This window comes from Gopherus evgoodei, chromosome 17 (assembly GCF_007399415.2).
Source record: "Gopherus evgoodei ecotype Sinaloan lineage chromosome 17, rGopEvg1_v1.p, whole genome shotgun sequence".
NCBI classification, from domain to species: domain Eukaryota; kingdom Metazoa; phylum Chordata; order Testudines; family Testudinidae; genus Gopherus; species Gopherus evgoodei.
In genome coordinates, this window is record NC_044338.1 from 18,347,562 (window position 1) to 18,374,399 (window position 26,838).

General features: G+C 41.2%; 1 protein-coding gene across 1 annotated transcript in view; it reads left to right on the forward strand.

Moving 5' to 3' along the window:
- Window positions 1-285: 285 nt before the first annotated feature.
- Window positions 286-26,838, forward strand: part of CUX1 (cut like homeobox 1) — a 356,919-nt gene continuing 330,366 nt past the window's right edge. Inside the window, 1 exon segment of the mRNA XM_030536988.1 lies at window positions 286-453. Within this exon segment, the coding sequence (XP_030392848.1) occupies window positions 391-453 (63 nt within the window). The 5' untranslated portion in view covers window positions 286-390.

Genomic DNA, 26,838 nt, shown 5'->3' on the forward strand with positions numbered 1-26,838 from the left:
TCAAGTAGGCTGTCTCCTTGCCTAATATAAATCTCTCTTGCATTCAGGAGGCTCCCTGCATTTGCTCCGGATGGTCGCGGGTTTTCCGTGCCCGATCTCCCTGCCCTGTGTGTTAGATCTCGTCCCTGTGCGGCGGCTGGATGGAGGCGAGCGTGTTGGCTGCTGCGCTGGTTCCCCGGTGAGAGAGAAGCAGCTCGCTGTATCTCTGTGCAATGGCTGCGAGTCCGTGTTCCGGGCCGGGCTCGGGCTCCAGGCCGGGATTTGGGCGCTCCCTGCCCGCCTCCCTCCCCCTCCGCCCGGCTGGCTCCCTCCTTCCCCCTCCCTCCCGGCTCCTGAACTCCAGCCCCTCTCTCTCTATCAGCCGCTCACTCTGTCTCAATATGTCTCAAGATGGCGGCCAATGTGGGATCGATGTTTCAATATTGGAAGCGCTTTGATTTACAGCAGCTGCAGGTCAGGCTTCTCTGCTCGCCCCGCCGGCCGGACCGCGCCGCCGGGCCTCCCCGCCGCTCCCCGGGCCCGGCCCCCCGGCCCGCGCCGCCTAGGGGGAGCCCCCCGCGCGGCCCGGCCCCGCTCTCCCCATTGATAACTGGCTTTATCAGAAATTGATCCTCTTTGTTCAATTCATCGATCAGCCCAAGATGGCGCCGGAGCCGCAGCTGCCGGAGCTGCCGCTCGCCCTGTCCCGGGCCAGCCCCCCGGCGGGGTCGTGCGGGGCAGAGGGCGGCCGTGCGGGGGGCAGCCCCCGCTCCCCTTTATTTCTGGGAGCCGGGGAAAGTTTATTGAGTGCTGGGACTTTGTGTGGGGCGCAGGCGGCCGGCCGGGCGCAGGCTGCAGCCTCTGAGCGGCTGGGGCTGGGGGCGCTGTGGTGCCAGCGCTCGGCGCTTTTAAAGCAGCCCGAGCCACTCGCTTTCCCCGCTGCTGCCGCTGCCGCCGCCGCCGCTCGGGCAGGCTCTTCCCCCTCGCCGGCTCCCCCCACAGCCGGGGCAGGGGAGCCCAGTGCCGGGGGCGGCCTGTCAGATCCCCTCCCGCTAGCTCTCGCTCTCCTTTCCCAGGGCTCCCCACAGCAGGGAGCGTCCGGCCAGCCTTCCCTAGGGTCCCCGAGCCCCCCTGCCTGTCCCGGGTTTGTTTACATCTCGGCATCCATTGCTGGACCTTCCTCCCACCGTCCCTCCCCGGGTGGGTTTGAATTTGCTGGCGGGTTCGGGCCGCGGGTGTTGGACGTGCGGAGAGGGCTGGGTTGGGCTGGGCTGCCGGGGTTGGCACGGGGGTGATCTGGCGTGCGGTCCTGGGGGGGTCCGGTTTGGGCTGACATGGGGGGAATCTGAGCTCCGGGGCCTGCTGGCGCTCAGGTCCGGGTATTGCGGGGGCTTAGGTCCGGCTGGCCCGGAGGTCGGAAAGGAGAAAGAGCCGAGGGCTCGGTCCTGGCTGGGCTCAAGCTGGCACGGGGGGTGTCTGTTTTGGGGGGAGGGAGCTGCATGGTCCGCCTCCTGCTGGCTGGCCCTGAGGATTCTGAAGTCCGATTCTTGCTGGGGCTCGGGAGGCTCGGTCCTGCGGGGGCTTGGGCTGGCACTGGCGGCTGAGCGGGGCATCCGCTGGGGTGTAAGCGGGCAGCGTTGCACATATTGTGGCGTATGCAGTGCGTTAGTTTCCATGCTCGGGATGGAGGCGGGAGCGAAGAGTCTGATGGAAGTTAGCTCCTGCTGACTTCGGAGGGTTGAACTTCTGGGGAGTGGGAAGTGTGTCGGGGAGACGTCCGGTATGTGTATGGAGGGGGGTATGGTATATTCTGAGCTTATCTCCGTGTGCGTGTCTCGGGGGCTGACGGGCATTTCCTCCTGCTGTAACCATACGGCCTGAACTCCCTTCTGCCTAGGACCTGACACATGCGTTGAGTGTTGCTGTTTTAACGTGGCTACTCATAGCGCTTAGGAATCCTGTCCTTTCAAGAAAAAGTACTTGCTCTGCAGCTTTTCTTTACCTTTTGGGTGTATGCCTTGATGAGATTCAAGATCCACTACTTAATATACGAAAGGGGGGGGGGCGGAGGGAAGCGATTAGTCGGAGATTTCCCTGCCGATTAACAGCGCTGCAACATTTAGCTTTATCGTACTGTGGTTGATTGGTGCAGGAATATTATGTCCTGCCTCTTTAAACTCCATGCGTTTCAGGATTTAAATAAACTGGCTAGAAAGCTTTTGCTACCCACCCATCGCCCCCACTGAGGAGTGTGTTCAGCAAGTGCCCATGCTTAGCGTGCAGGCAGCCTGAAAAGAGCCGAAAATATGTTACATTGATGTTTGGCATAGTTGCAGTCAACTTAAAGGTGAGAAGATGCTGTCAGGATGGGTTTATGTTTTGGAAAGAAATTAAAAGGTATAAGAATATGGGACTAAAACAAGCTGCCTTAGGGTCTGTGCGGGGGGATGATCATCTGCCTTTCCGGGCTGTTGAGAGGGTTAATTAGTTAATGGATGAACAGCACTGGGAACTTATAGCACTTTCTGTTTTTCAAAGTATTATCTATAGTGAGTGGCTGATGCCCTCTGACTTTCAAATGAATTGCGGGGTGGCAGGAAAGTAACGTCTTGTTTTGTTTCTGTTTTTTAAAGATTTTGGATTAAGGTAGATTTGGCTGAACTTTCCTAATTTGAAAGGATTCTTAATAGTGACCCAGAATACCTACAGGAATACAGAAAATGAGAGCCAGATACAGGATTGTATCAAATACAGTGGTTTAGATTAATATGTATTTAAACAAGGTCTGACAACCTTAATTGTAAATGCTTGATTTTGCATATGTATATGTGCAATTATACTTCCTTAGAATTGAAAACTCAGCACTCCTAATATGATTTTTCTTAGTGTTACACTTAACACAGTAGAAAGGTATCTAAAATACATTTTTGTAAAGAAAATAAAGCTGCAACAAATGTTTATTGATTTAAAGCATATTACTCTAAAGTAGCTATCATGTAAATCAAATTCTAGAATGTAATGAACACAGTCAAATTGCATTGTGAGAGATTGGTCTATTTTGTTTTTACTAAAAACAACTCACTTTTACTATAATTCCTGTGCATACTGTAAAAACTGTTGTAGAGTATTAATGTGTAAACTTTAATCTTGTGTATGGTAGACTAAATGTGACAATCTGACTTCAGCAGTGCTAGGCTTCCCTTTTGAAGCAATAATGAGTTGGAGTTTATATTTGAGCACTAATGCCTTAGTCACTACTTACTTGATAACTTTATACATGTTATATGTGAACTGTATGGATCTAGGTTGTGTGCCCATCAGCTAAATCACTGATGAATTTGTATATAATAACCTTTGTGCAATTTCTCGTCACAGAGAGTTTTGGAGTGACCAAAGAGGTGGAGAGTACATTCAGACAAGCCATTTACTCATGCACAGAACTGTAATTTTTGATTTCAGATATCTTTATTTCTCTACCTCCTCCCCAACCAGCATGACGAGAAGGAATAAATTAGTCCATCCTGAGGATAAAGCAGTACCTCTTTGTTACTCTCTGTATGGCGATGTGGGGGCAGTTTTAGTCTTAAAGTATTTTCTGTACAAGGAATTTTTCTGGCATTTGTAGTGGGTTGTTCAACCAACTGTGGAACTGCGTAAATGTTGTTCTGTCTGCACTTTCATTGCCTCACTCAGGTGGGAGATTCCATGCATCTTACAAGTAACACAGTCCCACCTGTGTTCTGTCAAGAACTTCTCCAGCTCTGGCTGTAGTTTGAAACCAGCTACAAGGCTGCATCAGTTTCAAGCTATTGCTCCACCCACCTTTTTGCTGGGAAACTTGTAAGGAGGTCAAGTGAGACTCTGTTGAAGGAAATAAGGGACAAAAACAGGCACACATACTATCTAGTGGTAACCGCCGCTTTTCAGTTGTTAGGGGAGCCATGTTTACTGTTACTAAACCTCTACCTGCACTATAGCATAAAGCAGTGGGTGTTTAAATACTGCAGTCAAGATTGCTTGTGACACCTTAGAGACTAAGAAATTTATTTCAGCATGAGCTTTTGTGAGCTACAGCTCACTTCTTCGGATGCATAGCTACGAAAGCTCATGCTGAAATAAATTTCTTAGTCTCTAAGGTGCCACAAGTACTCCTGTTCTTTTTGCGGATACAGACTCACATGGCTGCTACTCTGAAACCTGCAGTCACGATTGTATCTGTGTAAATTAAAATACACAGACAAGAACACTATTAGCTCTAACTTTTGTATTATTCATTTCTCCTTTCACTAAATTTATTTTGCTTCTCAGGGGAGAGACTTCAGCACTCGGCGGCAGGGCTAAACCATCCAAGAAAGCTTGGATTAAACAATAAAGCTCTTACTTACGACTTGAACATGTTGGAAACAAAAACTTTAAGGTTTGACAGGTGTCAAACATGAGCGCTCCCTCCACTTGCTGTTGAGATTGTTTAAAATGGTTCAGCCAGGCCCCAAGTTCAACCCTTTTCCCTAACAGAGGCCATCACGGTTCCTGAATCAGGTGTTGAAAATGGTTTGGCGGCACCTCTGGACCACTTGCCAAACTGGGTTTAACCATGCACTAGATGACCTCCTGAGATCTCTTCCAACCCTAATCTTCTATGATTCTGAGTGAGAGAGGAACCATATTTGGCAGCTGCTGCCAAATAAGTCAGTATGTTGTGCAAACAGATCTTTGGAAGCACTTGGCTATCATTATGATGAGCATGGATTAAATACCTAGATGGATGCTTGGTGGAGTGGTGTACTGTTGCTCTGAAGAGTTGCAGCTGCAACTCCTGCTATGAAAATAATCATGTGATCTTAGTTATCTTCCCGTACAGCAGGATAAAGGTTACAATGGAAGAGTCTGACTCTACTTAAAGTATTGTGTTCTTGGTTTATTTATAATCTTGATGGATTATTAAGCAACTTGCCCATCAAATAATTTGTTACGCTCCTGTGGTTATAGCATAAAATCCTCCTTAAGATGCATCAGTAATGAAATATGAGGGTGAGAATGAACCCAGCTTGATAGTCCTGCAAACTCAACCTGAGATCTGACAAACAGAAAAACTAGAGATTATTTGTAAATTGAATAAATTTGATGTGGAAACATTAAGATAAACATAGAAACTCAATACGATCAGGTGTCACTTTTCAAAGCAGAGATGCATTTTATTTAAAAACGCACAAAAAACCCCATGCGCACGCGCACATAAATCTTTTAAAATAAAACTGCTTGGCTTGTACTAACAAACCAGGGAATTTAAACTTAAAGCCAAATCTTGTCTGTATACTTTTGTCTTGTGTCAAGGTATTTGCAGCATATGGTTAGGGTAAAGAGGGAGCATTATCTGTTTGTTGCCATTGATTGTTTCAAAGTAGGCCCATTCACAAAAGAAAAACTGATTTCTAAATAGTAATGAATAGTTTAAATATTGAAGTACTTCTAGCATCTAATTGGAAACAAGGGGAATTCTTGGCGTCCTATAGCTGACCTTGATTGTACCAAAAACCAAGATCTCTTTGCTTATAGCTGTCCACTTTTTGTTAAATCAAAAGTGGATCTAGAGAGAATTTTCTTTTCCCAAGTCACAATGGAATTTATAGTTTCTGTCCTGAAGGTGGGGTGAGGGAACATCTCCTTGCTATATTATCCGTGATGAGAATTATGCATGTGTCAAGAGAAGATGTGCCAAGGTTTATAACTAGATTCCATCCACTTCTGCCTGAACATGGAGGTACTTAACTCAATAAAAACATTGTGGTTCTATTTCAGGTTGAGAAGCAGAGTTTGGGGATGTGTAGGGGATCTTCTCTCTGTCTCACAAAATTCTGCTTTGTTGAATCTTCCTGCTTCCTGCTGGAGTTCATCTTGGAGGCAAAAGAGATGGGATGTGTCAATGCTAGCTGCTGTTTGCCAAGGAAGGAAAGCTTATTCTCTCTACTTTTTGGGGGGGCTGTGGCAAATACCTCCCCTCCTATAACAGGAAAAAAGGCACAACATGCAGACCACCCATCTGTCTAACGAACTGAGGATTTGGCCCTAGTGGAATAATTATGGAGCAGTAGTAGATGATCCATAGTTATAAGTGAACTTCCATTGTAAGTGTGTGTGTGTGTGTGTGTGTGTGTGTCCCCTCTCTTCTCCTCTTTCCCCAAATCCAAAAACAAAAGAATGTCCACCACAAAATAAGTAGAATTGATTTATGATTGAGGTAAACATTTTTTTTGCCAGATTTGAGGTCAGTTGGACAAGGAGTTAAAAAACTGCCACATGCACAAAAGTATTTACCAGAGTTCAGAACTGGATAACAAGTGCATCTATTATGTGGATCTGATTCTGCATTCCTTTTTTCCCCTTTGATTGTATTGGGAATTTCCTTAACAAGGGCTACATTACTGGCCCTTATATATTTAATATATCAAATAAGTAACAAAAGTTATTACAAAAGGGGTGAATTACAGATTTAAACTGGTAGACACAGGTAATTATTTACTAGCTGCTACATAACTTAAAAGTAGACAGGTTAAGCACTAAATAACTTCTTTTATGGAAAGGAATGCTGTTGAAAGGGAAAGATTGTTTAAAAACCAACTTAGTGTTGCAGCAGCCATAGTGGTCTTTTATTAAGAAGAAAATGATTTGAGGTTGCCTTATGGCAAGTGGAAATAGGATGATGGGGAGAGTTGGAAACTTTTTCCTTTTGGCTTGTTGTTTTTCCCCACCCGTATAACTTAAGGACTTGGCTAGATTTCCAGTTACCTCAACATTCCTTCTTGTAGAGCTGCAGATAACTTCCTTAGCATCAATAGTGAAAGCTACACCCTATCTAGCAAGATGTACTAGGAAAACAAGCTTTTGTTGTTACTATTATGGGTATTTTCAATCAAATCTAAATATGAAATTTACTTTCTTAAATGTATTATATTAACTGTTTTTTGTTTGTTTTTTGTTTTGTTTTCCCCCCCTTAGAGTGAAATGATTTCTAATTTGCTCCTCTTCAGGGCAGGTACCAGATTTTCCTTTGTGTTTGTCCAAGGGCCTGATTCTGATCTGAGCCTTTGGGCATGAGTGGAAGAGAAAAAATAAATGAAAACAACAATGATAAACCATAGCTGAATATGTATTTGTATATAAGTGGAAAACATGCATGAACTATCCTCCCAGCTCTGTGAACAATAAGTGTGGAGGTACTGCATGCTTTGTGTAACACTCCCAATAAAGTGTTGTTCCAGGATGTTTGCTTTTAACATACAGTGTTGTTCTAAATTTAGTGTAAATTTGCAAAATCTGCTGATAAATTTGATTCATATGTTTGTCTTACAGCATTCCAGGTTCCAGTTGCTAATGTATTCCATTTGGTAAAGAAAGGGAACCTCTGGGAGTTTACCTTTTACTGTGGTAAGGAAGGCTGTTTTGTGCAGTTCCCTCTGGAACTTGATACTCTTCCTACTGCCAGTTGGAGAGGGACACTAGAGAGTACGATGATATGCTCCTTTCTTGTTTCTTCAGTCTGAGTACCTTTATGTTCTGAACTGCAGCAGTTCAAAGCTTAGACCCCAAACTCTGATCCCTGCCTGCTCAGGGAACTTTCTGTCACTAGTCTGATTTGTTTTTGGAGATACACTTTTAAGCATTATTACATTGTTAGCTGTACCTCAATTAAATTTTAACGTAATAATGCAAATGATGCAATATCAAAGCAGATTCCAACTTTCAGCCCTCAGCCTGGGTTTCCATTTAGTTGACATGTAGTTAATTACTGCAGAGATGAACAAAATTAGTTACCAGTTGAGTTGCCAGTGGAAGGAAGAAGGTCTCTCCATCACATTTGAATGAGATGACTCTTAAATCAGCATTCTTAATAAAATATCCAGTTAACTATCCAGGAAATAATACAAAGGATGAATGTGCCAGTTTGTTTTTCTTAATGTAAGAGGAAAATTGTTGTGGAATGAATGTGTGACGTTAAGGTCTCAGTCTGAACAAACTGAGGATGAATGTAAAGATAGCTTCTTTACAGATCTAGAGGAAGACATAAGCCAAAATCTTCATGTTTTGGGCACCTAAATGTATATGTAAACATTTAAATAAAAGTAATTTTTTTTAAGCTGATGAGCACTTGCAGCTCCCACTGACATCAGGCCCTTTTTATTCAGGTGCTGAAGTTTGAAATTGTAGTTGTGGTCCCTTTCATAAAGAGCTTGCTTCCAAAAACACATAATACAATTTGGACACAAACACCTGCTGACCAGATAAGTGTTAACCTGAATGTACCACTTTAAGATTTTGAGTTATTTATTTTGTGGTGGACTGTCCTACACATGCTTCATGAAAAAGTGCTGTTAAGGAGAGATTGAAGGAAGGGAGGGTTTATTTTTGGTGCAGACGGAAGATAGAGAGAGTTCCAAGTGTAGTGGCAGCATGGAAGAAATCACAAGGTTGAGGGGAAAAAAGCTGAATGGAAGTTTAGCAGAGGACAGGAGGACTAGGAAACAAGAACAGACACATACACAGGCAGGGCTTTGGAGCTGTGGTCCAGCTCCGCTCCAGCTCCAGGCAAAAACCTGCAGCTCCACTGCTCCGGAGCTGCTCTGCGCTCCAGCTCCGGGCTCCGCTCCAAAGCCCTAACACAGGGAAAGACTTGTGCAGGATCTTAGCTGTTGGTGAGAGACCTGAACTTGGGGAAAAAAGATGAGAAGACTGAACTTCTTTATTAATGTATTGAAGAGTATCTTAAATTATTAAAACCCATAATGAAAATGTAATAATTAAAAGAAAAATCTCATTTAGTTTGAAGCACCTGTACTATTTATTTACTTATTGTTTCTTCCCTCTGGCTGGACAGTGAGACTGGACTAGTCATTTTCACGTTTGTTTTTAGTTTGTTTTACTTGCTGGATATTACTCAAAGTATTTTGTGTTCAAGTATTTTGGATTGCGCACCCTATGGAAGAACATCTAAATCCAAATAACTGTGTATTTTGAATTTGAAAGTAATGAACTAAATATTAGTATTAACATTACATTTTTATAAATATTGTTAGTTTAGGCCCAGTGTTTAGGTTGTTCTGTATTTACCAATATAAACTATCTGAAAATAACTCTTTAACTTCCCATTCTTAAATAATATTTGGATTTGGTAGAAAACAAATGCAACTTGCAGAATTTGTGTTAGATCAAAAAGTATTCATTGGTGTTGCTAATGACTAGGGTCTTGGATATCTCGAGCTGTGTGTTTTATATGCCATTACTACTTGGTCAGTTCTGTATTGTGATTTAGCAGAATATACTAATTTTTTTTTTCAGTATAAATATTTTAAACTAAAAGAAGGCAGGTGACATGATAAATCTGTGAAAAGCTAGTGCACTGTAGAAGGCCTAGTTTTGAAGTCTGGCTACTTTTAAATTAAAGATTCTTAATTATGTGCCTGAATTGCAACTCCGGTGCCTCAATCACTTGGGAAAACTAAACACTCTTGGTGTAGGGCTGGGTTAATAAGGATTTGTTATGATTGAGGTATGTTTTCAGTTGCATAGGGGAAGTTGGAATGTACGTGCCCTGCACTATGCCTGATTCTAGCTAGCCCTTTGCTTTTTTATGTGTTTGGGTAATTTTAAATAGACACTTTTTTTTTTTTTTTTTTTTTTAAATTTGATGCCCAGAAGCCCTGATTGGGATTGGGGACCCAGTTTGCTAGGGGCATTATGAATAGTGGTAATCCTTAGAAGAGCATAGTTCATAGAGTATGTAGGCCTCAACCATATGTGAGACTCATCACATCATTGTTTGTTTGACTAGTGATTGTTTTGCTGTGGTGGACCCTGGGGTGTGGAACTGTCTCCCTCTCTTTTTTCAATCTCTACCCACTTGAGGAGGAGGAAAAAACCCAACTGAAACTTTTCCCTTGTAAGTGCTTTAGTTTGATCACAATTGGCCCTATATTTCCCACCTTTATCTTTTTACCCTCTTTATTGTAGTGGAGCCTATCAATTTGTTGTTGCTTTTAAAAGGGGGGTTTAAAATCCATTTGTTGGATTACATTGTATTAATTTAAAATACACTGGTCAAATCTGCAAGGGTTTTACAAATATATAAAGTATATATGCAAATTATCACGTTCTGGAAGTACTGAATATGTCTAACAGGTGTAGGCATTTTGTAAACAAACCATTTTGTGAACAAACTCTCCTGCTCCAAATGGGACAATTTCAGTGTTAAGAGTGCTGCAGCAGCAGCATTGTGCAGCTGACCTGATTCTTGTTATGTAATTGGAGTATTATGAAAACAACTGTTAGGGAACTAGTTAAAATATTGTTAAAACATGGGTTGCTCTTGTGTGTGTATAGATGGCACCAAACTGTTTATAATCATGCCCTGGTCTTCACCCATTTTAAAACAGTTTGCACTACATATAAAGATAGTACCATGTTGGTGAGCCACCATGGTACAACTAGATCCCTCAACATTAATTTTGTTAGTATAGATAGAGCCTAAGTTACTCTTCCTGCTCCTGGTATCAAGTTATGAAGTCTGAGAAGTGGTCAGTTTCAGTTTGTGGTTATTGCCCAACAGAAGACAAAGGGCATAATCATGTAGGAAGCTAGGACAGGTGAAGCAAACAAGGGAAAAGTGAGACTCCAGATTTTGGATGGAGTGGGAGGAAATGGTAAGTGATGGAGAAGGTTGCTCCCAGTGCCAAATTTGCCGATGCATACTAACCAGTACAACTGGAAACTGAGTGTGTCTCCCAGTGGATATCCAGTACTACATCGTATTTACCAGTTGCATTGGATGTGTGGTATGGAGTGGTGTGCTGGAATTACCAGCAAGCTACTGCTGTTGGACATTGCTGGAAAGGTCCCATCTCAGATACCAACATGATAGCATGATTTAGAAGTACCCGTGGTAGATTTGGCTAATCTCTAGTTATTAAGGTTAGTGTTTATGCTAACAAGTTTTGATACACTTCTCATATAAAATGTCATTCAGTGTTTAATTTTTTGGTAGTAGTTAAAACATTCTCCCCACTCCCATTTTATTAAACAAGAAGTGTTTGCCTCTGATTTAGTGTCTAAAAATAAAGTTGATATATCGTAAATAGAAAGGCCTCATCTTTCACTTATTAAGGTATCTTGGCTTCTTAATATACGTAACATTTAAAGCAAAAGCTTAAAGGTGTGGATTGAGTGAAGTGCAATTAGAAGTTGTTCCCTTTTTGATATCTAGAGAAACTTTTATTTCTCGCAACTCTTTCCCCACTTGTGATATTAGGTATTTGAGAGTGTTTATCAAAAAGATACAGATATGTACACGGGTATAGGGATACTTTGATATGGACTACAAATTGGTCAGATAAATCTATAATTTTCTTTAAAGTAGCAAGTCACTGATATTGACCAAGTGTGAACTAATCATATTTTGGAACTAATGATTTGGGAACAGACAGAAGCACAAGGTGTCTTTCAGCTCTATCTCACTGGTTCAAATTCAGCCTAAACAGATAATGACTGAGGCCATGCCTATACATACAGTGTTGTAGCTGTACCAGTACAGCTGTGTTGCTGCAGTGCGTCTGGTGAAGACGCTCTATGCTATTGGGAGCGAACTCTCCTGTTGACATAAAAAATATCACCTCTGCGAGCAGCATAAGCTGTCTGTGGGAGAAGCTCTCCCACTGACAGAACACTGCACATGAGCACTTATGCTGGTGTAATTTACATCGCTCAGGGGGGTGGATTATTCAGACCCCTGAGCGACAAATGTTTTGCCGACATAGGCAGTAGTTTAAGCATAGCCTTAGTTTTTCTGCCATCAACATGGTAATAACTTTGTGAATTGAGTTGAGGCTTTCGGTTCTGTTCTTGGTGGTTGTTAGCTCTGCTACTGACCTCCTGTGTGACCACAGGCACTTTGCTTCACCTCTCTGCGTTTATTTCCTATCTGTGAAGTAGAGATAATGATACTGACCCTCCTTTGTGAAGCACTTTGACATCTGTGGATGAAAGGTTCTGTGTTATAGTTAAGTATTCTTTATTGACACAGTTTACTTCTGTACTTGTATGAATAAACAGGGCTTTAGTTTTCAGGGCTGTCGGCCACCTTTCTCCAGGATTAATTTATATTTTTAAACAGAAAAAACAGCCCAGTAAAGGACATGGTATTCTTAAAATATGGATATTTTTCAGCTTATTGCTAGCATCATTTGGAATCATGAAAAAAAAAAAAAGTCTATTGAAGTGACTAGGAAGTGGCAAAGTCTTGAGTTATGTATATCCTAGTAAAATCTTGATGTTGGTACCAAATCACCATAAGAACATTTTTGCTAGCAATCAGTTATAAAATTTGGATATCCACACTCAAGATGACACAATGTCATATATATGCTCTCTTATGTAAAAGCATATAGTTATAAAGTATGCGACTCAGTGTTGCTTGTAATATGAGAGCAGGATGTCTGGTGTATCAAGTTTTTCTCTAGATTTTTTTCCATGAATTGTAGATAGCACACGCAAAACATACAACACAAGTCTGCAGTGATGTAAAAGATGAATTTAGTGTGCCACAGTTTGTGGTTGCACCACTTGAAACTGCAGGCAGCTAACTGCATGCATAGGTAATGTGACTCAAACAGCTCTGCATTCTAAAAACAGACAAACTTCTACCAGTTTAGCTATCTGTAGTTTGTAGGGTTTCTATCCAAGCCAGCTATTACTGGTTGTAATGATTGTAGACTGCAACACTCAAGCAGATCTGATACTCCATCTGGCAGAAGGCAGTGGAATACTCATAAGGTCGTATATGATATGTGTTAGATTAATGGCTGGAGACTAAAGTCCTTTGTTCACAGAACAAGTTCTATATGGTAGGGTGAAGCTTTTTCACTGCACCCTTCATCCGTTTCTTACTATTTACTTATTGTAATCCGAATATCCATGCTCTCTGGCAAGACTGCTAACAAGGGTCCAGAATGTGATTTAAATAACCTACCTGTGCTGTCAGAAATTTGGGTTGACTGTCAACTCATTTCATCTAGTCCATTAGCACCTGATAACTATTCAGTCAATGTTTAAACATTAGACTGGTGAAAAGGTGCTATATCCTATTCTCAATTCCCAAAAAAGTAATACTTTGTATTTATCATATATAGGGCTTCTCACCTGTAGCTTTCACTGGATTTTACAAAGGTGGGTAAGTGTCCCCATGTTACAGAGCAAAGACCCTGATCCAACAAAGTACTCAAGCATGTGCCTAACTTTTAAGTACTTGAGTATTCTGAGCACTTTACTGGATTTGTGATAGAGAGTTGCCCTTTGTCAAGAGTTCAAGGCAGAGTTGGGAATAGAACCCAGTTTTCTGAACTCTGTTCTTCAGTAGCTGTGTCACTGAGTTATCTTTATCTTGTGTTCCTGCTAAATTTAAACTTATCTTTTGATTATTTAGCGTGGAACTATAAACATCACCAGAATAGCTCAATAAATTTAAAACTTACGGTTTGTCTGTGTGTCTACACTTAATTTATTTTTCATTGTTGAAGTTGACATGCGTTCATATCAAAGTAACTTCGGAATCAAGTTAGAGTGGAATCCTGTTTATCTGATCTAATTGGGGCCAAGTTGGATAATCAAAAATTCAGATAACCAGAAGAATGGGCAAAGAGTTTTCTATTCTCTTTCTATCTCTGTCTGTCAGCTGCGGGCCGGGGGGCTGTGCTGCCTAGTTTGGTTTATGGAGAGCTGGATAATGGAGGCTTGCTTAAAAAGGATTCTACTGTATTTAAATGAATAGATGTTTTATTTCAGATATAAATAAAGTACCATTTGTCTGTCATCTGAAAGATGCTCTTTAGCTGTTAATTTTGTCAGCAAAATACTTACCTATTTTTATGTTGCTTGATTTTTTTTTTTCATGTTCATAGCATTGAAATAAATGCTGGGTTTGGCATGTCTGCTGTGAAAATAGCTCTTCTGCTATTTAATCTGCGGCATTGGGATAACAGTAAACATTCTTAAAAACAAGGTGCCAGTAATGTTAGATTTTTGCCTAGACTGCTTAGAGTTGGGTCTCAGTCTTGTTTTTAATATGGGCAGTTCCCTGTATATGGGGTCGCTTGCAGGCCTAGAACCATAATCTCTGTTTTTGTGTGAGCACAAGAATTATACAGTATGCCTTAAAAACAAATCAAAGTTATGAATATATTCACTTTCAGCATTGTCAGTTGTGCTGTGTCATTGTGTCACTTTCAGGAAGTGATTGCTATAAACTTCAGGTTTTTTTAAAGTAGGCTCACCCAATTTTTTTTTCCCCATGCTCCTGAAATTCTCAGAATACTAGAGAGGGATGACTGGCTAACTAAAGATGCCAGCTTAATTTATCCTTTATCATCCATGCCCACTCATTTGTTGAGGTGAACATATTTTCTGCTCAAATAATCTCCAAACAGTTGTTTGTTACCAGGAAAATCTCCTGACTGAAATCGGTGATTTAATACTCCCCTATTTATAGGGTGAGTGATCCTGCAGGAGGATGGCATTTTCTTGTCCTCACCATTGTAAGAGGATGTAAATGCCATGTATGTGGGCTGATATGGAAGAACATTCAGAGAATAAATCAATGTAGAAGAAATGTCCTTTAGACCCTATGTACACTCGTGCTGGAGCTGCACTTAGGAGAACATGAGGCTTAATACTGCAAGGTATTGAGTGTTCTCCCTCAGGCTGTCTGCACCAAATAGGATTTGGCATTGTTTCGTCATCTATTTTAGATTGGCATGTGAACCATGTAAAATTGCTCTACAGATATATGCTGTTGATTCCCATGTATAAAACACTGTTCATTTCTCTCTGTGCATGCCAAGGAAAAAGCCTTGCTATCAAGGTTTGGCATGTGTAGAAAGCCTCTGTCACTTGGTCTTTGACTGACAAATTCTGTTGCAAGACTACCACGCTCTGTCTCCTATCCTTTGATATTCATTTGTTTCTAGCAACCTTTCTAAATCCCTCCCTTTCCCTGATGCTGTAAAACATCTTAGAACTTTAATTTAAAAAAATAAGATAAAATAAAAGCATATTTAATGCAACATGAAGGATTAAAACTTCTCACAAGACTATGTTGTGGTCTGTGTGTGTGTTCCAGATAGTGAAATAAAATCAAGTACTAGTTAAGAGATGTTTTGGCATATCCTCAGAACACTTGACTCTTCTTTAATGTGTCATGTCTTACAGCATGCTACGTAAAACTTTATTAATGTCACTACCTGGAATTTTCTGCTCTGTAAGTGGGGTTTGAAGTCTAAAATTGAAACTGAAAACCTACATCAAATGGGATTTAAAAAACCAACACCTGGTGGTTAAAATTGTTCTAGAAATCTTGGAAAGTCAAGATGTGTAAATACTGAAGATAGTTACAAAGCTCTAGAGCTATTTACAGTATCTTTAACTTAAATTTTAATATTGACATAGATGCTTAAAAATTAGTCAATGCAGTATTTTTAAAGACTTGAGCAAATTACACTTTGTCATTCCATGCCACCTTTCCCCACTGTTGAACAGTGTGCTCTGTCTCATTTTGTTGTGGCCTTCCCACCCCCAACAGTTGCTGCATTTCAGGAGTGTGGGTGGGGGATGACAGTGTAATCTGTGAAGCTCTTTGGGATCCTTCACAGTAAAAGGTGGAGGTACATATATTAGTCTCTCTTCCAGATGTAATGTTAATTGTGGAGGTATTGAAATCCAGAAATAGTTATACATTAATCTCATTTTTGATTGTACATGTGAACTGTGATTATTGTATGGATACATTAAACTGAGCTGGTACGATAGCAAGTGTGTTTTGGAACAAAATTACTTTAATTGTTTGAGTGTTTTTTGCTCTAAGTATTTTATTTGGTCCTGTTTTCGTCCTAGCAAAATGTAACCTGATATCTTAGTGCTTTTACACCCGATTTTGTTTTGTAATTCTTTTCCCAGCAGATTGAGGTGAATTTCAAATGGCAACACATTTTGAATCTATAGCTCGTTTTTAGAGTTTTGATGCTTGATAATAATCCTTTTATGTAAGTTTTTTTTTGGACTAGGAACTAACTTTTATTCATTTTGTGAATTTATTGTTTGAATGATGACTCAAGTTTTGACACTTCCTGTTTGTTCAACTGTCTGTCACATTAATTTGGAGACCCAATAAAGTCCTTCTGATCTTTATGTTGAATTAGGTCATCCTTTACCACCCTGAAGATCTGTTGTGAAAGAGCTGTAACAATTCCTTTTTCTTTTTCCTGAAACTGGTACTAGTACACTTTTAAAATCTTATCCCAGTGTGGAGGTATTTAATACACCATAATGTTTTAGTTGGCTTTTTAAGATGCAAGAGATAAATTAATATATCTTTATTTGGGCATAAGCTTTCGTGGGTAAAAACCCACTTCTTCAGATGCATGGAGTGAAAATTACAGATACAGGCATAGATATAAGGTAACTCCCTTCTCTTCATATGCCAGTATATTTATGCCTGTATCTGTAATTTTCACTCCATGCATCTGAAGAAGTGGGTTTTTTTACCCACAAAAGCTTATGGCCCAAATAAATGTGGTAGTATTTTACGTGCCACCAGACTCCTCATTGTTTTTGTGGATACAGACTAACACGGCTACTCCCGATACTTAATATATCTTGTGTGTTTATATAGGGACTTCCATCCTGAAGGATCCTGAAGCACTTTTCATATTATGCATGCAGGAATTGCTTCACCTAAACAGTCATTCCAGTATATGTCAGTTCTACTATGAAATGTGGAAGCTGTTTTACAGAAGAGTATATCGCTACCCAACAGGGCAGCAGAGGAAATGAGGATCATATTCAGTTGAAATTGTAGGTGGAATTTTCAGGAGACAGAACTTAATTTCACAAACTGGAACTTTCCCAGAATACAGGGCTTACCTGTATACTTGCAAAAGGTGCCATAGGAGCTTTCAAAATTAGTTTTTGTTTTATGCCTTACCTAAAGGCTTCAAGGGAGATTCTTGATTACAGACAATTAAGGAAATAGGTCTTAACTGACCTTGATATATTTTTTGAAATTATTTTGCACCTCAGTTATCACTGATCCGCACAGATAGCTAAGTGAAAATAAAGACAAAAAATAGTAATCTTAGCTGGATTTTTAACCAGGTCTTTTGAATTCTTGGTTTGTGCCTGTCCATGGCAGACACATCAGATTAATCTGTCAGGGAAGATCTATTGTGCTTTCAAGGAGAAGAGATCAAAGTGGGAACATGTCTGCACAATACAGGTCACCACAGCAGGTTCTTGTGTTTCAGGCACCCTCCTCTTTGCACAGCCCTGAGGTATGTTGCACAATATCACCTTGGCAGGCAGCCAAGCCTTTGGGAAAGCTTTTGTGACCAAGCTGTCATTGTGGAAAACATTTTTATAGGGTGCTCTTTTCTCCATTCTCTCACTTGTGCACACACAACTCTTCAGCTTCTGGGCTGGGCAGGATTGCTAGTTCTTGTCAACCTAACCGTACTGGGATGACTTCAGATCACCTGAGGCTGGAGTTTTCACGAGGGTGTTAGTTAAATCTGCTCTTTCTAAATAGCATGGCAGTTAAAAACCTGTGAAGTGGGAAGAGCTTGTCTGTGCTGGGCTCTCACCAGTGCTACTATTGCTGCAACTGCACCCAATTTAGGACTGGAGTAGAGTTTTTCCCCAAAAGTTTCCTAGACATGGCTGTAGGTGATTTGGGGAAAGGGGACTCAAAAAAAACTGAACAGTGATTGAATTAAGAGTTCCTCTGTACAATTTGGGTTACGTCCTGATAGAAAAAGGTCTTAAAAGCAATATGATCGTCCCTGTGGTACTATAAAACAACTTTCCCTCTTAGCTGCATCATTTTGAACCTGTAGATGGCTTGAAGTGGAAAGCAGTGCTGTATAAAAACACAGGTGGAATTTTTGGGTGGAGGAAAAAAAGTGAGGAGGTGTGCAGTGGGGAAACTGTTTCCTGAGGTTCTGCTTTTATTACAGTGTACACATCTTGTTTCTCAAACTGCTTTGCCAATTGCTGAACCAGATGTACTCAGTAGTTTGTGCTATAAGATGTTAAGTAATTAGATCATTCCGAATCTAGTTAAATGTAATTAGAGTCCTGTGTAACCTGAGTGAAGCTGACAGGTTTTATAGGTTGATCATAACCAAAATATCAAATGTTATACTTTAGTGTTGATACAAAATGATATAACCTCCCCTCCAATCTCCCCACTGAATAGAAAGCTGTTTATACTCCACATTTAGGCTTTCATTCAAGACAAAACTTATAGAATTTACTTTAAAAAAAAATTGTGACTTAAAACCCAATGCTTTTTTAAGCATGTAATCAGTCCCATACAGTGTTTGTAATGTAAACATTACATCTCCTGTGCTTATTCTGGATGTGAAACTGACACAACGGAGCAATATAGTTTTAATTGTAAAGCTAAGTGAAGGGCATAAAAATCAACAAGACGTTATTTTTTTCCATTTATGTGCTAAATTGTGTGAGTAAAGTCTACATTGATAATTCTTTCACTTCTCAAATAATTTGAGGTAGTGTGGTTAAACACAGGAGGGACAGTGTTGCCCAGTGAATAGGGGTGCTGGACTGGGACTTGAGCCTCCGTTCTCAAACTGATCTGCTGTGTGACCTTGAGCAAGACAATTCACCTTTCTCTGTCTCTCTCTCTCTTTTCCCACTCTCTGTCTATCTTGTCTGTTTAGTTGTAAACTCTTCGGGGCAGGAATCTTTTTCACTAAGGCTGTGTCTACACTAGAAACCTGACAGTGGCACAGCTGCATTGGTAGAGCTGTGCCGCTGTAAGGTCTCCTGCGTAGCCTGCTGTATGCTGACAGGAGAGAGCTCTCCTGTAGGCATAATTTAAACCACCCTCAACGATCGGCAGTAGCTGTGCTCCCGCCAACATAGCGCTGTCCACTCTGGCATTTCTGTTGATGTAATTGATGTTGGTCACAGATGTGGGGGTTTTTTTTTGTTTTTTTTTTCTTCACACTCCTGAGCAACGTAAGTTTTATGGACAGAAATGGTAATGTAGACATAACCTATGTGTTTGTACACCACCTAGCACAATAAGGCCCTTCTTTCTCCAATTGTCCAACTCCCAGCAACACTCAACTGCTATGGTGCCTTTTGGATTCCAAAATTGCATTTCTTGCCTGTTAAAGGGGCCTCATCCGTATCATTCTAATCACACTTAGCAGGAGTAGAAGGAAAAGCATCTCCTTTATATGTTCCTTTTACATCAGCATATGCTGCTGGTACCAAAGAATGGCAAAGGTAACTTGGACAAATATGAAAGAAGAGCTTGAACATAAATCATATTTTATTTGTCATGGCTGATCCCAGGTATCTGAGCGTTACTTCATTCTGAACTGCATTTCCCAATTCCCCTTGTTACATTTGCAGCAAATTATTTATTTATTTATTTTTTTTGCTGTCTGAAGCTTGTTCTCTGGAAGAAAATGTTGATAGAGATGCTGATAAGCTGTCTTTTTTTTTTTTTTTTTTTAAACTGGTTTTATTTCATAGTCTCAAGAGAAATTGCATATTGACATACCCATATTATTTGTAGTATTTTGGGCCCTGTTGTGCTTGATACAGTACAAACACATAAGGCAGTTTCTGTCCTGAAGAGTTCACACTTGACATTTTCTGGGTGGTGAGGGGGTCCTAAATTGCTAGACTAGAGTCAGTATTTAACATCCTTCATATTGAATGCACTGCACACACTGTTTTCAGGTTGGTTGAAGAATTTTGGTACTCTGCCACTTAAACACTGAAAGTAATTCACTTTTTTGGGGGGGATGTTTTGTAGAAAAAGTTCTATAAAAAGTTTGACAGTTGGGAAGTTCGTTCAAATTCAGATAGTGAAGGTCATTATGCAGTTAATCAAATTGACTCTCAGAGGTAATGAAATGTAAGCAGATTTGGTAATTCTAATGATTAACTCCCTCCTTCCCTTTTTCTCCCCGTTATAACTAATTTCCCCCTCCTTAGTACTGAAGGCAACTCTGTTGCATACACTGCAGAAATGTTATTCCATGCTATGGCGTCTCCTCTCTCCACTGCATAGGTAGTTATGTCACTTCTATTTTGCTTCTAGCCTTGCTGTCCTGGCTGGGATCTTGCAACTGTTTCCAAGCTTGTAATTTCTCACTTGGCAGCACATGATGCGGCTGTTGGGCAATCTGCTGTATCCCTTTTTTGTCAAACATCAGAGCTGGTGTCTGACACTGACTCTGAAAAACAGTTCAATGATGAGAGGAACTGCAGAAACCTGTTTTTTTTGTGTGTGTGTAGGAGCTACTTTTCCTACAATTTTATGCTTATAAATGACATGGATTTTTCAAGTTCAGAATAGTATTTGTTCTCTTCATATGTTTAAACAATTAGTAGTTGAAAAATGTTCAGTTCACAGAGTATTTTTAACATCCCTTTTATGTCAGTTATCCTATTATAATAAAAACGAAACACGCAAACAAAAAACAGTTCAAGAAAATCTCTTGGAGTGCTTTTAAACTAAAAATGTTTATAAAGCCTTGTGTGTGTGGCGCGGGTGTGTGTGCATGCATGCACAATCCTTTTCTTGGAGTAACACCTACTGTCATGCAAAAAACCTGGAATATAATTGAACATAGGCAATAGGAAATGGACAACCAGGTTCCAGGGCTGCCCAGAGGATTCAGGGGGCCTGGGGCAAAGCAATTTTAGGGGCCCCTTCCATAAAAAAATATTGCAATGCTATACAATACTATATTCTTGTGGGGCCCCTGTGGGGCCTGGCGCAAATTGTCCCACTTGCAAATTGCCCCATGGGCAGCTCTGGGAAAAATAAACCCTCTGCATCTTGGCACAAACCCAGTTTTGAGAACTTCTTTATAGGGTATCACTGGTTCTTAGCATCAGCTAGTGCTAAAAGGCACTAAAGCTCATTAAAACGGTTGGACAAATTTTCCGTCAAAACTTTTTCTGGATCGAAAACTAGGGTTTTTTTAAAAAGCAGAAAAAAATCACGGACAATTACTTCTTTCCTTCAAAATTTGTTGTGGGCTTTTAATTGAAAAGCTGAAATTGGTCTGCCAAAACCTAAATATGGTTTGGGGTTTCAGAAGTGTGTGGCCAAATATTTGCTGCTTGCTGTGTTTGATTGTTTAAAGAAACAATAAAAAAATTCTGCTTAAAAAAATCCAAAACTTTTGAACCACCTCAGCTTGTGACCAAACACCTGAGCCCATCCAGAGATTTTTCCAGGTTTCTGATACTCTGCTCGCTTCCTTGACTCATATCTGTCTCCATGACTTTGGGTTCATTTAGGTTAGAACATAAGAACAGCCATATTGAGTCAAACCAAAGGTCCATCCAGCCCCGTATCCTGTCTACTGACAATGGCCAATGCCAAGTGCCCCAGAGGGAGTAAACCTAACAGGTAATGATCAAATGATCTCTCTCCTGCCATCCATCTCCACCCTCTGACAAGCAGAGGCTAGGGACACCATTTCTTACCCATCCTGGCTAATAGCCATTAATGGACTTAACCACCATGCATTTAGCTGTTTCCTAGAGACTGGCTCCATGGGGTCCCTCACAAACTGGAGATGGTTACTGTGGGTTTGTCTTTAGTATAGCTTATGTACATACTCCACAAACTCAGCATTTGAGCTTGTTCCAGAATCTAGGATGAGCCTCGGTTGTGAAAACTGAAATGCTCAAAATAGCACATGCATGTGAATGGACACAGGGTGCTAAAATTAAATTAACCCAGGGGTTCTCAAACTGGGGATCAGGACCCCTCAGGGGGTCACGAGCTGTCAGCCTCTACCTCAAACCGCGCTTTGCCTCCAGCATTTATAATAGCGTTAAATATATAAAAAAGTGTTTTTAATTTATAAGGGGGGGTGTCTCACTCAGAGGTTTGCTCTGTGAAAAGGGGTCACCAGTATAAAAGTTTGAGAACCACTGAATTAACCCCTCTGGAGCCTCAGGGAATGCAGGGGAGAGGGGGGTCTCCCTTGGTAGGGTTGGGAAGGATATTGCTCTTCTCATGTGATCCCTCCCCCAGTGGCTAATTTTAAATGAAGCTACCCTCCCCTGCCATGAAACTCCCTATGGCGCTGAAATTAAATATAGGCTATAATTTGGCATTTGAGACGTGAAAGAGATGGTAGCCCTAATGGAAGACCTAACAGCTTGGCTCTTCTGCAAGCCTCAAACTGCTGAATGAGCTTTAGGGTAGGAAAGGCTGTGCCTCCCAAACAGCCTGGCCTTGCCCCCTATCCGACCCCCATCCACTTCCTGCCCCTGACTGTCTGCCCCCCTCAAAATCCCTGACCCATCCTGCTCCTTGTCCCCTCACTGTCCCTCAGAGACACCCCCCTCCACTCTCTGTCCCCTGACTGCCTCAACCCCTATACACCCGCCTCCCCGAGTCCTGACAAACCCCTGAAAGGCCCACGATCCAACCCCCCCCACTCTCTGTCCCCTGACTGCCCCCCCCAACCTCTGCCCCCTCCCTATATCCTGACTGTTCCCAGGACTCCTTGCCCTTTAGCCAACCGCCCCAGCTCCCTCCTCACCTGGAGCCTCAGCGTATCCAGGAACTTCGCTCGACAGCGGCAGCGTGGCTCCGCAGGGCCCCTGAGCTCCGCCCCGCTCAGAGCTGCGTGGTCAGGGGACGGGGCTGGGAGCTCCGGGCCGAGCGGAGGGAGCTGAGCTCAGCCTGGAGCTCATAGCCCCACCCCGTGACCACGCGGCTCTGAGCGGGGCGGTGCTCAGGGGCCCTGACGGAGCCATACTGAACCGCTGTTCAGGGTTGCTGCTGGATGCGCTGAAGCTCTGGGAGAGGGGCGAGGACGGGGTTGGGTCAGGCAGGGGCCAGAGAGGGAGCTTCAGGCATTCTTGTGGGGGCCCCTGCAGGGCCTGGGGCAAATTGCCCCACTTGCTGCCAGCCCCCCCCCCCCCCGGCGGCCCTGCCAGGTTGGGGGAGGGGGAGGAGGTGGGGCCTGAGAGGAAACAGGAATGTGGCCCAGACTTGTCAAATAATAGAAGGGAAGAGGATTCATTTTTCAGAAAAAGAGAGAGAACATTTTAAACAAAACAAGGTCTAAGAATTGAACCGGGGGGGGGGGGGAGGGGAGAGAAAATACAGTAAATTGAGAGATCTGGGGGAGGCGGAAGGAATCAGGAAGAAAGAACATGTAAGTTTAGGTTAGTACATGTTCATGTTCTTCTGGTTTAAGTTGTTTCCTTGGCAGATGTCCCATAGCTCTAAGGTCTTTGTCTGTGTGAGAGAGAACCTGGAGGAGAGCTTGGCAGAATGCTTCTATGTCATGCGTGTGAAGGAGCTGGCATTCTTTTTTGTACTTAGTCTTGTCTACTGGCATACAATGCTGATAACAGGCAAGTGTTTTGAAAAATTACATGCTGCGTTGGCAATGGCAAGCAAATGTCCCTTAAATTTCCACTTCTGATTCCATAATGTAGATACATCTTCTAGGATCCCCAGGGATGAATGTAGCCTATTAAATCAAAATATTTCCTTATTGTTGCCTAAACTTTCTAAACTGCTGACACTCTTCATTGTGCTCAGATAGTGATGGAGGAAGTTAAGAGTAATCCCTGCATGGAAAATATTATTTAAATTGAGAATAAAAAAAATAATCAAACCTAGAGGGGCTAAAATCTTTTTTAAAAATTTTAAGTCTTGCATGTATATATATAGACTCCCCCCTCCTTTAATGGTCCTCTGTAGTTCCCTATATAAAGGCTCTTGCACTTTGGTGCTCAGTGATATTGAATTTTTATAAAATGACTTTTTTGCTAAAATCCAGTGTAGTGTTGATCCAGTATATGATCTGATAGGTCTTTTGTTTCTGAGATCCTAAATGGATTTGGAATTCTAGTGGTAATTTGAATTTTTTAATTGACTGTCAGTGATGTCAGACTCTTAATGCCCATGTGGTTCTGCTTATTTTTTATGTAAATTTCATATGAACAGTAAAGTACTCTAAGCATGGCATTTGAGGCTGATTACTATGCTTTGAGGTGTTCTAAAGTCACTCTGGCTTCATCTTCAGCCTCAGGCTTTTAAAACACTTGCTGTAATGGCTTAGAAATGTACTTCCTGTCAGGCTTTGTTGCTTAATTGTAATCATGTTTATGATAACCAGTCTTTTGGTAAACCCATAAAATGTCAGGTTCTGAAAATAGGATTCTAAAGAGAGTTATTTGGTACATGCATTAGTATTACTGTATGAAAATAAATTTTATTAGTGGAGTAATAATGCTCTTTGTTAGCTCCTTTATCAGAGACTCTAAAAACACTAAGCCTTATAAACAACGCACGTGAAGAAAGAGAAACTTTCACTATCCTAATTTTATAGATGAAGGAAATATGAGGTACCAGGGAGATTGTAACTCAAGAGTTACACAGCAGGTGTGTGGCAGAGTTGGCAATAGAAAACAGTAGCCCTGACTCAGACTGGTTCTTGACCTATTAGACGATGTTTTCTTTTATTAACCAGCACAGTTTATGTATAATGTTTTCAAAGGAGTAGAAGATTGTTTTTGTTAAATTTTATGTTAATGTTTAGGAACAGATAGCTGAATTAATAAATCAGCAGCACCTGAATATTGGCATCACAGATTTGTTCTGAAACTTTGGGATTAATCCTCCACTCTTTTATTTACGTGGAGTGCCCATTGTCTTGAAAGGGAGTCCTGTTCATACAAGGACTGTAGGATTAGGGGGAGGGATAGCTCAGTGGTTTGAGCATGGGCTTGCTAAACCCAGGGTTGTGAGTTCAATCCTTGAGGGGGCCATTTAGGGATTAGGGTGGGGGAAATGGACCTGCTTTGTGGAGGGGGTTGGACTAAATGACCTCCTGAGGTCTCTTCCAACTCTGATATGCTATGATTAGGTTCTTCATAAATGTAGTCGTGGTAGTATGTTGTTAAGTTTCATCAGTCTGCATGTGGGAGAGCTACCAAACAGCTGTTTCATGCTCAAGTCAGTGAAGCTGCTGTAGATATAGTGCAGGCCACCAAGGCTGCTGAACCTGATTAGCTATCTGAAGCTTGAATTCTTCAAGAAAGTTGCATCAGGTTGCTCATCACTAAGCAAAAGACAGCAGATTTTTAGTGGAGACTTGGGAACTTTAATTAAAAAAAATGCATAAGAAAAAATAAATATGCTGTTATATACTGTATTTATAAATAATGCAAAGTTGAGGAAACAATTGAGACTGGCACTGGTACCCAAAGTGATTAGTGCAGCTGGAGCATGACTGATTTGGGGGCGGGAATATGTTGTTCTCTCATAACCATAAACCAAGAAAAAGGTGAGGAATTTTGTACTTTTGCTCCCTATTTTAATATTTAAACAAAAATAGTGGAACTCTGGGACCTGCAGTGTCAGAACACCTTGATTAGTTGTCTCCATCTGAGCACCTTTATCCCCAAGCAATCTATTTCCGTTGTTTTACATCTTTGAAATTTATGCTACTCTTCAAAGAGAGAATCACATTTTCCTAGAACGAGACAGTATTGTGAACAATAGATAAGAATGTGAATATGTCACAGAGGTCATAGATTCCATGACTTTAACGGACCTCTGTGATTTCTGGGTTCACCTTCAGCCCTCTGTAGTAGCAGGGCTCTGGCTTGGACAGAGCCTCCCTGCAGCAGGGCTGGGGCTTCTGTGATTTATTGTTTGTTGCTTGCGTCCTGCCCATGAATTTTAATAAAAATTTCTGTGCTAAAATTTTAACCTTTAACAATAGAAATTAGAGATGATGAAGACCTAGTAGTTTGGTCTGCACACTGTTCAGTTGGCTCAAGATACTAATCTTGCAGGAGAAGCAAGATTAGCACCAGTTCAAAACATGGATGGCAGACCATGAAAGAATACATATGCTTCAGAAAGTGGCATTTATGATTCAGTAAATGGTACAATATCTTCTGCCAACTGGTCTGCACTACAGAATCTGTATGTGTTTTGAACCCAGTTGTGAAATTCCAATTTAGATGACGTGATTCATTTAGTTGGATGACATCATGTGACGGATGCAGTTATTTGATTTGATCATTCATAACCTTGTTCAAACAAGTGATTCTGATATAATCGCTTAACTGTGTAACAGGGATATAGAGTGTTTTTAAGTAAAGGGACTATTATAATACAAATGTACAGTCAAATGCAGTGGTGTGGCAAATACTGCTTTCAATAATGCTTGTGGAAAATTTCAGTTCCTTAACTTCATCCCGTTGCTTCTCAGTATACTTTTTGGTACCATCCAAAATCATTTTTTAAATAATATTATGCAGTATTTAGTGTACAAGACAACATTTAGAACGACTTAAATTGGCTTATCTTTTATGTGTCACTCGCCATCTGCAGAGTTTCAGTCAACTGAGGGCTACTGTTTAACACAAGGTTGAATGTTCTGCATGTTGGTACAATAGTGGCATTTATTAGACTTAAGATGCAAAGATAATTTCCACCCAGGTGTTTGAAGATTATTCACTTTCACTATATAGGAAACAACTTATTTTGTGGTGTCTATATTTTAACATTGGTCTAAAACCAAATGAATATGGTCACTGAAACTTGAGTCTTGCAGCTGTCAATGATATATCTAGAGTTGAAATAATGCCCTATCTCAGAGTAAAGGATCTAGTAGTTGAATTAATGGGATCTGGCTTAAGGCTTGGGTAGTTTGTGTTCAGCATACATCAGTCTGTTGATCTGCTGCCAGCAGAAATTTCTAGGTTGAGGATTTTCTGTTGTTG